The 11,119-nt window shown below is 46.5% G+C and overlaps 3 protein-coding genes across 3 annotated transcripts; 2 read left to right on the top strand and 1 right to left on the bottom strand.

Annotated features, from left to right (window-relative positions):
* Positions 1–221: 221 nt before the first annotated feature.
* Positions 222–1,611, top strand: TRV_06190 (uncharacterized protein; the record flags this gene model as incomplete). The annotated part of the gene is made up of 3 exons (XM_003019721.1): positions 222–670; positions 766–1,388; positions 1,526–1,611. The coding sequence occupies 3 exons, from the start codon at positions 222–224 to the stop codon at positions 1,609–1,611; spliced, it is 1,158 nt and encodes a 385-aa protein (XP_003019767.1).
* A 259-nt stretch (positions 1,612–1,870) lies between these two features.
* Positions 1,871–2,981, bottom strand: TRV_06189 (uncharacterized protein; the record flags this gene model as incomplete). Its single annotated transcript, XM_003019720.1, has 2 exons — positions 1,871–2,743; positions 2,823–2,981. 2 exons carry the CDS (start codon positions 2,979–2,981, stop codon positions 1,871–1,873), a joined length of 1,032 nt encoding a protein of 343 aa, XP_003019766.1.
* A 1,216-nt stretch (positions 2,982–4,197) lies between these two features.
* Positions 4,198–10,406, top strand: TRV_06188 (uncharacterized protein; the record flags this gene model as incomplete). The annotated part of the gene is made up of 3 exons (XM_003019719.1): positions 4,198–9,262; positions 9,335–9,939; positions 10,002–10,406. The coding sequence occupies 3 exons, from the start codon at positions 4,198–4,200 to the stop codon at positions 10,404–10,406; spliced, it is 6,075 nt and encodes a 2,024-aa protein (XP_003019765.1).
* Between the last annotated feature and the right edge of the window lie 713 nt (positions 10,407–11,119).

Below are 11,119 nucleotides of genomic sequence, written 5' to 3'. Positions count from 1 at the left end.
ATATCAGCGGTTGCTGCAATATGGATAATTGTACTGCTGTGCATCCATCACCGAGCTGCGCTCCTTTCGATTCAACTACTCGTCCTGTTTTGACTTAACACTGTCCTTCATTCAATAATACCCTCATGCCTCTCGTTTGTCTGCTGTGATTGACCTTATTTTACTTGTGTCTTTACGATACACCACATACCGTGTGAGCGAGACAGTGCGAGAAAGGGACGATGCTGCGCTCCGTACCGTTTCTGCTCCTCCTGCTATCCGGCGTGGAAGCGCTTGTACCAACGCCTGTACGAACCGCTGTACCACAAGGCACGGTTCCTCTTGCCGCTGCAGAGACTCCGTCTCCAACGCCTATGACACCAGCGAGAATTGAACGGCGAGAAATTTCAATCTCGATCCCCCCGGTTTCAATCCCTCCTGTCTCCATCCCTAGCCTGTCGCTTGACCTGCCCGTCAACACTTGCACTCCAACCATCGCCCCTGACAAGAATGGCTGGGTGCCACCATCGGAATGCAACGCACTCTACCTCTACTATCCATCTTTCGGGGCTGCCATTGCGTTTTCCGTCCTATTTGGCGCGGTGATGATAGTACACTTTGTGCAGGCTACCATCTATAAAGCTGGCTTCGTCTGGGTTATCTTGATGGGAGCCACCTGGGAATGCATAGGGTTCGTCGCCCGGTCAGCAGGTACTCGCGACCAGCAGAGCTCCGGCCTGGCAACAACGGCTCAGTTATTTATTCTGCTCTCGCCCTTGTGTATAGTTCTCCCTTTCCTCCCTCCGTCCTGCTTAAACTTGCCACCCGTCTAACATCATTCATAGGGGTTAATGCTTTTGACTACATGGTTCTTGCTCGCATGATCCATTTCTACATCCCCAGTCGAACCATCGGCATTTTCAAACCAGCAATACTAGCGAAGATCTTCATTGTTCTAGATTTCGTTGCTTTTGTCATCCAGCTCGTTGGTGGCGGCATGGCTGGGCCCGGACAAACACCCGAGGCCGCAATGCGAGGAATCCATATCTACATGGGTGGCATTGGGATCCAGGAGTTTTTCATCATCCTGTTCCTCATCCTCGCCATTCAGTTCCACCGTCAAATGCTCCACCTCGAGCATACTGGAAGACTGCAAGATTCCAAGCGAACCTGGAGGCCTCTCTTATACTCACTTTACATCAGTCTCTTCTTCATTACCATGCGCATCGTCTATCGTTTGATAGAATTCTCGTCCGGACACACTGATTCAAATCCTATTCCGCACCACGAGTGGTACATGTACGTCTTCGATGCCGTTCCAATGCTCTTCGCCATTGGAACATGGAACGTTATCCACCCGGGAAAAATCATACGGGGCCCTGATGCCAAAATGCCCTCCAGCGGTATTAGTAAGATATTCTGCTGTGCCTGCTGCATCTGCTGCGGCCGCCAAAATTCTTCGGATTTGCAGAAAATACCCAGTTCGGACCCAGCGGGAGATGAGATGTTGCCATTCCGACACCGGGCATCCTCTCCGTATAGATAGTATTCTTTAATTCTTTGTTTAAACTCATTTATGATGAGACGCAAACTTTGCTTCTTTTTTTGTTGTCCCTTCTTTTCGATGGTTAATAGGCGTGAGGTTTCCTTCCATCTGAGGCAGATGCTTTAAATTTATTTCCCGCTTGATAGAAACATTCTATATACCTATATCAGGTGCTCAAAGTGGATTTGTACGATGGTGTACTTTGCAGCAATCATAATGATCTTGTTTCTTAATTTCCGGGAGTTGCATCTGAATATCTAGCTATAGCGTCAATAGAGAGTATCAGACGGTCAAGATGTGTTCAGCCAGAGGGTTTAACAGAATGCTTTTTGCAAGTAAGAGATATTATAGATCCATATATCGTCCAAGGACCGATGGCATCGTATCTCCAAAATGCAAAGGAAGGGAATCCATCTCAGAAAAGTGCCTAACCGCCTCAAGCCCCCGTTTTCTCTTTTCTGTAAACATTGCCAGACTCTCGCTAGTAGAATCCCCATCCGCTTCTTCCGTCGATGCCTCGGCATTTCCATCTAGATATAGACCCATATACACAAGCACGTCCTGTGGCTTAACGGTTCGCCGGCCGTCCTTGAAAACATATCGACACAAAGAAGAAGAAAGGATATAATTGTTTGCATCGAGACTCGATATTTTACCATCTTTCCTAGCATGTTGAGCTGAGGATGGTTGCAGAGCCGACTTATCCATTCCATCCTTGACGAAGTAGCTGACGACATACAACCATTTTTCGTCCCAGGAAATCACTCGAGACCATATTTCGTATTTCTGAAACGGCTTTATCTCCTTCTTAAACATGCATGACACTCCACCTAGTGCTATCCCCAGCGACTTCTCCTTGTGCGATCCCCTTATTGGCCTGTCCTGTTTATTAACGGCGTTCATACCCTCTGCATTAGATGGCGACGCTGTACCATCTGCAGTTTTCCAGCGAGGAAACCCCCCAAAAATGTTCAGGAGTAACTGAGTTCGATTTATGTCAAGGTCACAGAAGAATGTGCTGTTGGATTTGTGCATATTATAGTCACAATCGATGGGAGAGTTGCGGTGCTCGGTAATCAAATAGGAGAATAGTCGGGGGACGCCATTCGGCTGGTCAGAGGTGATTGATGCGGCATTGGTGATGCCGGAGCCCGTGGTACAATCGTTATCACGGTTGAAACTCCGCCATTTGGCATGGAAAAGCTGTGTTGTGATCCCCTTTAAAAGCCGTACCTAGCATGTGAAACAGTAAGTCAGCAACGAAATAATTATAGCCCCCAACTTTCAAGAAACATACGTGCCAAAATCCCGGGATTCCCTTTATATTAATCAAGAAAATACCAGTGAATACCGCCAATATGGCATATGAAATGAACGGAGTTGGGCTGAGGCCTCCAACCAATTCAAATGCACCCAGAAGCGACATTGTGGTCTGAGGAATGGCTCTCTCGCTCATGTCAGCTATTAACCTAAAGGGAAGGGGGGAAAATGTGTATGGACGGATATTGGGAGCATAAGGTGCTTAGCTCAGGCCTCCTTGCAGTCGATAACCGATAATCCAGATGTAACCTCGAGATACCAGGAGAGTCAACTATTTGGCTCTACCATCATCCGATTTCTCCGGATCGCTATTGAACCAGGGCCGCTAACGTTCTCTGGGAATAAATGGAACCAGACCCCATGGGTCCCCAGACATACCGTTTACCAAGTTATTGGTAATTCTTGATAAAGTACAGCTGACTTATGGGTAGCCATGAATTGAGCCAGGGTCGTACATCAGTCCAGTCTCCATTGAGTTCATTGCAAGGGCGTGAAGCCAGAACTGCCGATGATTGCTGCTTCTATCCCAATGGGGTATTCGGTAAGGGGAAAAGAAAGAAAAGAAAAAAGAAATATATACATACATATATATGTATACTTAGTATATGCAGACCAAGAAGACAGTTATCGTAGTTCACTAATGTCAGGGATGCGGACGTGTCGTTGTACAGGGAGGGGTCGGTTATGCCTGTCAACCAAAGAAGTATACCGGAGTATGGCCCTGCTGCCAGGGCTGATGCCACGGCATTACCAGTAACTTATTTGTAAACTTTCCTAGCGACAATGTGCCTGGCCCCCTTGAATGCATGACGCTGCAGTTAAGTTTTTTGAGTAAATTTTTACCCGTTATAGCATGTTAGCCGGAGGCTGTAGACCGTGCTGCGATCCTTCTAGATAAACAATCACCGGCAGGATTGCTGACTGTTGGGGGCTGGGTAACAAGCCGAAGGACATGCCGTGGAGTACTCCAATCCAGGTCAGGAGTGTTGCAAAATCAAGTGATACTTGATCTCGTAAGTTGGCAGGAACATACTGGCTGGCCTGAGAACTACCTACAAGTTAGGAGAATTTGAGCAGACATTTATCCACATAGATTCCGCGAATAGAATGTAGTGGTATGATGGGATTATGGCCAAAACAACTTCTTGTCCGTACCACGATATCAATTCTTTGAACTGACAGCTATCCAAGGATTCGATATGGACAGTCCGTGGTCCGTACTGAGCACTCACCAACCAGGCTCAACAACAACCTCCTGGGGGGACCAGCAGCAAATCGACCACGATTCTCCAGTGTGTAAAATATTGCTTCAAAATGGCGATGTCCAGTGCGAGTTTGACGTTCCCCATAGCATGGCCGTACGTGGTCGGGATCTCCAGGAGGTCTTTTCAAAGCAGGACACCGCAAAGTACTCATCAGCACTCGATCTATGTTTGGCTTTCTTGGAATACACCATGGACCATTCGAACGAGGATTCCAACAGCCACCACGTTGATATGGTCATCTTGACAAAAGGGCTCAGAAATATCCAGGAAAATATATTGGGCAATGAGAACATCAACACTGCCTTGGCATCCATGAACTTCGATATTGGCATTAGAGCCTCCATTCTGAGATCTTATTTTCGCCTCTGTGCCTTCACAAAGTGCAAACCCTCGCCCGGGAATAGCAAACTCATAATGGACGTCCAGACAGGGAATGCAAAAGTGCTTGCGCTTTTCGGTGGGCAAGGTTTCGATACCTATTTCAATGAGCTACTCGAAACCTACCAGATACATCAGCACCACATTCAAGCGCTTGTGCACTGCATGGCTACCACTCTGAAAAGCCTTTCCACTGAAGATGGAGTCAAGGACGCTTATTCACAGGGGTTCGACGTTGAGGAGTGGTTGACCACGGAAACCTCTCGCCCTGATTGGAATTACCTAACTAGCGCTGGTGTCAGCCTTCCCCTGATTGGGCTTTCTCAGTTTGCCGCCTACGCCGTGGCCTGCATAAATCTTCAACTCTCGCCAGGCGAGCTACGAAGCAGCTTCTCAGGAGCAATTGGGCATTCTCAGGGTATCATTGTCGCATCATATATCGCAGCGGCAGACTCATGGGACTCGCTTTACACCGTAGCTGAGCAGGGGGTGGAGGTACTGTTCTGGATCGGGTGTAGATGCCAGCAAATTAACCTACACCCAATAACACATAGGGAACAGCTATCATCATATATGCTAAGTGTCAAGGGGCTTTCTCGTGATATGCTGCAAGGTGATATTGACCAGCTGAACCACTATCTGCAACAGTCGGGCGCGCTCCATATTGCCTTGATGAACGGACCACAGCAATTTGTCGTTGTCGGTTCCCCACTATCCTTAAAAGGGCTACAAAAGAAAATCCAACTGAGAGATATCAGGACCTCCAAACCCATCAATCAATCACGAGTCTTGTTTAGTCAACGTCCACCAGGGATTAGTGCTTCCTTTTTGCCCATCACGGCACCGTTTCATTCTCCATATCTCGAGGAGGCGCAAAAGAGGATACTTAAAGATCTTATTTCGCATTCGTTGAAAGGATGTACCCTCGCCTTCCCTGTATTTGATACAGAGACAGGGAATAACCTACAACACTGTGACAACATTATTCCCCAGCTGGTCCAAATGGTATGTACCAAACGCGTACAGTGGGAGAGAGTTTTGAATATGGCCCTGACAGGAGTTACTCATGTACTGGATTTCGGTCCCGGAGGGAGCGCAGGGATTGGGAGACTAATCCATCAGCAGAGGGATGGCACAGGGTTGAGAACAATAATCGTGGGAGCAGACTGTGACGCTAGCTCGTTTTTCGGCGGCATGGGTGAATTATATGGTCGATACTATCCCGTTAAGTATAGCGCTATTTGGGGTGACGAATATGCTCCTCGCCTGATCCGTACATCATCCGATGGCGCAGAGCTAGTGAGTACAAAGTTCAGCCGGTTCTTTGGCTCCCCACCTGTGATGGTAGCAGCCATGACCCCAACGACAACAGCACCGGACTTTGTGGCAGCGATAATGAATGCCGGGTATCATGCCGAACTAGCTTGCGGGGGTTTCTCAGAGCCCGATAGTATGCGCAATGAGATACTCTCCCTTTCTGCCAGAATTTCACCTGGCCGTGAAATTACGTGCAATGTTATTTATGCCAACCCGAGGGCAATGGCATGGCAGATCCCACTGCTGCAAGAACTGCGCAGAGACGGCGTTCCCATCACTGGATTAACCATCGGAGCAGGCGTCCCTTCTGAAGACACGGTTCGAGGCTATATTACTGATATGTCTCTGACACATATTGGTCTTAAGCCAGGCTCAAAGGAATCTATTGACGCTGTTCTGGGAATTGCACGGGCTAATCCAGGCTGTTCCATTCTTCTACAGTGGACTGGAGGGCGAGGTGGGGGCCATCACTCATTCGAAGATTTCCATGAGCCCATTCTTGGTAGGTATAGTCAGATTCGAGAGCACTCAAATATCATTTTGATTGCAGGTAGTGGCTTTGGAGATGGTGATGAATCATATCCATATCTTTCAGGGGAATGGTCAAAAAGATACGGCTATCCCCCCATGCCGTTTGATGGTATCTTGCTTGGGAGTCGCGTAATGGCTGCAAGAGAAGCCCACACCAGCCCTGAAGCGAAGCGAGCTATTTGCAACGCCCCTGGAGTGCCAGATTCACGTTGGGAGGAAACTAGCTACGGGCCAGCAGGCGGAATTATAAGCGTCATGTCCGAGATGGGGGAGCCGATTCACAAACTGGCAACACGAGGAGTGATGTTATGGGCGGAACTGGACCGGAACGTCTTTAGCTTGCCCCGTGAGAAGCAAAAAGAGGAGTTACTCGTTCGTAAAGACTATTACATCCAGCGGCTCAACAATGACTTCCAGAAAGTGTGGTTTGGCTCCAGTTCTGACGGCAAGGCGGTTGACTTGACCGAGATGACTTATGCAGAAGTTGTTCGACGTCTGGTTGACCTTTTATATTTGAGACGGTCACGTGAGTGGATTCACGGTGACTTTAGGTTTCTCGTATTTGATTGGATACGTCGACTGGAGGAGCGACTACACCGGAGCAACACTTGCAACGGCTATAAAAGCACGCATGATGATGACGGCAGAGCAGTTCTTCATGACGTTAAGCAACTGGATCAACCTCACCAACTTATTGAGGAGCTATTGATTAAATATCCACACGCTGTGACGGATGTTATCACCGCCGCCGACGCCGACTATGTGATTGAGCTGTCGAAACGTCGGGGACGGAAGCCCGTTCCCTATATTGTACAACTGGACGAAGATTTTGAATACTGGTTTAAAAAGGATTCACTATGGCAATCTGAGCGTCTTGAGGCCGTTCAAGGCCAGGATGCTGGACGCATATGCATTCTCCATGGCCCTGTGGCTGCTCGGCATACTCGCCAAGTGGATGAACCTGTGAGCAGCATCTTGGATGGCATTCATGATACTTTTATCACAAAGGCTCGTACGAACGAGACTATTTTTGATTTTACTCCTTCTCAATCACCATCTAACCTGGCAGAAGGTATTCAGAAGGTGCCCTTGTTACCACGTGGAGTTACTGTCGACGTATCGGAGAATGGAAAATTGGTGAGATACTCGCTGGCAAGTACTGAATCCGAACTACCTTGCCATGATGATTGGATAAAGTTCCTAGCTGGTACAACACATGTAGCATGGTGCGTCTCAATATTGACAGAACCAGACATCGTCCGAAACGGCATCCTGGTGAACAATCCAATAAGAAGGGTCTTCGCCCCTAAACCTGGCCGCGTCGTCGAGCTTCATAACCCATCGTCCCCTGAACAATGTATAATGATGATTAAAGAAATTGGGAACATACAAAATACCTCGAAGGAATGTTCAAGCACTACAATAGCTTCCGCTTCCATGCAAAAGGGGCTGGACGGGGGGATCATCCTATCCCTTTCTAACCATTTAATGAGAGATAGATCTACACCGGGTCTGGACTTCGAATTCAAATATCAACCAAGATCCAGATCCCCTAGGATAATTGAATGTACCCACGATCACATTGTGGAATCAAGACGCTTCTACCAATCCATTTGGATTGGAGAACAAGTGACAACTGCAACACCTGGCACGGTATTCCACGGTGAAGACGCTATTATAAACCGAGATACAATTGTTCTGTTTGCTAAGAGTATCTGCAATTATAACCAATACTATATATCCCCATCGAAAGCCCTCTTACACGCGCCGCTCGACTTGGCAATAGCAATTGCATGGAAACCAATGATGAGATGCTTATTTTCCACGTCCAATCCTGGAAACATGCTTAACTTATTACATCTCACTAATGAGTTTCGTCTACACGAAGGAGTTAAACCCATCCGTGAAGGAGATTCTGTCTCGTCGAAATGCAGGCTCACTGCGGTCAAAATAAAGAAAGGGTCAGGAAAAATTATTGGAGTTGAAGCGACAATTCTTCGGGATGGTGCTTCAGTTGTCCACCTGAAAAGCGAATTTATCATCCCTGGGGTATACTCGGATTATTCGTCAACATTTGAGATAATTGAGGAAAAATTCCTGGTACAAATAGCTTCAATGAAAGACATTGAACTATTAAAGGCAAGACAATGGTTTCGGTTAAATGAGAATACGGATCTCACCCACTATCTCAATCAAAAAATTGAGTTTCACATCACTAGTCGGTACTTTTTTAAGGATTCAGAAACCTATTCCCATCTCGAAGTTGAAGGTCAAGCCGTCCATCAACACGCTCCAAGTCATACCACAATCCTTGGATCTGTGTACTTTTCTTCTGAATCCTACAAGAAAAACCCAGTAACGGATTATTTACATCGTCGTGGATCAAGCATAAAAGATACGCATAATAGCTTGAAACACTCCTGTCAGCTCGCACAAGGTGTTGAAGTGATTATCCCTAGCTCGGGTATTGATTATGCCCAAGCTTCTGGAGATTGCAATCCAATCCATGTGTCTGAACTTTTTGCTTTATACTCTGGATATCACAGTCGCGTGACTCATGGTATGTTCACCAGTGGATTTGTCCGGGGCTTTGTTGAATCACATGTCGCGCACAATGATGTATCTCGAATGCACTCCTGGTCTTGCATTTTTGAGGGGAAAGTTTTTGAGGGAGATAGACTGTCGGTTTCAATAGAGCATATTGGCATGTGTCAGGGACAGTTGGTGATCTCCGTGAAGGCAGAAAATGCAGTCACTGGCATGAAAGTTCTATCTGCTCGGGCCAAAATTGAACAGCCCACGACTGCTTATGTATTTACTGGCCAAGGGAGTCAGCAACCGGGAATGGGGTTGGAGCTCTACAAAACAAGTCTTGCTGCCCAAGCTGTCTGGACCACAGCCGATCGGTATTTTATCAACCAATATGGTAAGTCACTCCCAGCTAAATGCAATACAAATTGATGATTAGGTACTTAGTTATTGATTGCCCTGCTTCCAGGTTTTTTGATACTCGATATCGTTCGTGAGAATCCTAAGCACTTAACTATTCATTTTGGAGGTGCAAGGGGCCGCAAAATACGCGATAACTATATGGCTCTCATACTTGACAGCAAAGGTGAAAATGGGGTACCCACTCAAAAGCCACTGTTCCCGACCATCACAAGCTGTTCTAGGTCCTACACATTTCGCTCTACCAGTGGTCTCTTACATGAAACCCAATTCACTCAACCAGCTCTAGCTTTGATGGAGATTGCACGGTTCGAAGACATGCGTAGTAGGGGGGTTGTCAAGGAAGAGTCTTTATTTGCTGGCCACTCCCTTGGTGAATACGTGGCATTAGTTGCGGTAGGAAAGATTCTCACCATTGAGCAGATGGTTGCACTCGTGTTCTACCGCGGATTAACGATGTGCAACGCCGTTAAGCGTGACTCCAACGGTGCAACAAATTACTCCATGTGTGCAGTTAATCCAACCCGAGTCTCGAAGACATTTTCTGAGGTTGATCTGAACTGGTGTGTGCAAGAGATTTCTCGACATACGCAAGGGTTACTAGAGATTGTTAATTACAATGTCATAAATATGCAGTACGTTTGTGCTGGTGATGTAAGTGCTCTCTCCAAAAGATGACTTTCCAGTTTTCTCAGGTTAACAAACTGTACTTATAGCTGCAAGGGCTTGCAACTCTTACAGCGGTAATGGATGCTCTAGCGTCTGGAAGCCTAAATATGTCTGAGTTGCAGGATGTGCACGCCTTTATACGGAAACATCTTAGTATTTTAGAGCAGACACAAAGGCCGATTGCTCTCCAACGGGGTCTAGCAACTATCCCACTGGCAGTAAATGTGCCGTTTCATAGCAGTCTGTTGCAACCTGGAGTGGACTCCTTTCGACATTTCTTACAAAAGCATATCAATGATTCTACGATTGATCCAGGACTCTTGGTTGGAAAATACATCCCAAATCTCACTGCGAGGCTTTTCGAACTTTCACTGGATTACATCAGAGATGCTTTCGAAATTACAAAGAGTCCAGTACTTGAAAAGGTCATGCTTGGTGTAAGTATGGCATGACCCTACCTTTCCATAAAGAAAGAAAAAGGTTGCTGACAACTACCTGTAGTTAAATCAAGCCGAATGATAAGAAATACCAACCATCTGAAACCCCTTACGGTAATTCTATGAAGGGCGAGACATAGGGCTGTTATCCCACAGGCTTTAATCAAGCTATTTATTTTCCAATCTGGCCACCAGCCTTCTGTTTGTGTCTCAATTTCCCTGATGACGCTTTTGTGTAGTGACATATAGATCATTTGGTTAATTTATTTGTGTAGGAGGTATTTTATATGATAGATCTTCAACAAGATTAATAATCCACGACATAGCAATACTCATAAATCCACTATGTTTTAGACTACAGAATCGCGGTCCTTCACCGTATCTAGTAATCATGTTCTCTGCGCTACAAATAACAACTGGTTGTTTGTGCTAAAAGTAAGATGCGGTTACACCAATAATCAACCGTGCCTCTCTTAATATATTTAATAGCGAAGGGAGAGGGGAGCGATCTTGGGGTATCTCTCTCAGCCTGCGGGTGTAGAGTGAGAAATTGATTGGCTAGATTAGATAACTGACTTACAAGCAAATGATATGGCCCACCACGGCAGTGACTAAAGCTGCCGGCCTAGTATTGCTAGGCCACATATTTTGCTTGAAGCAATTGCCAGTAGATAACGGGGGAGCACGGAACAAAGGTATCCACTTTTAATGAATAATTTAAGACGAAG

This window comes from Trichophyton verrucosum, assembly GCF_000151505.1.
Source record: "Trichophyton verrucosum HKI 0517 chromosome Unknown contig00678_55.r1.exp, whole genome shotgun sequence".
Lineage (NCBI taxonomy): Eukaryota > Fungi > Ascomycota > Eurotiomycetes > Onygenales > Arthrodermataceae > Trichophyton > Trichophyton verrucosum.
The sequence above is the reverse complement of the archived record's forward strand: the minus strand, read 5'-3'. Positions and strand labels throughout refer to the sequence as shown.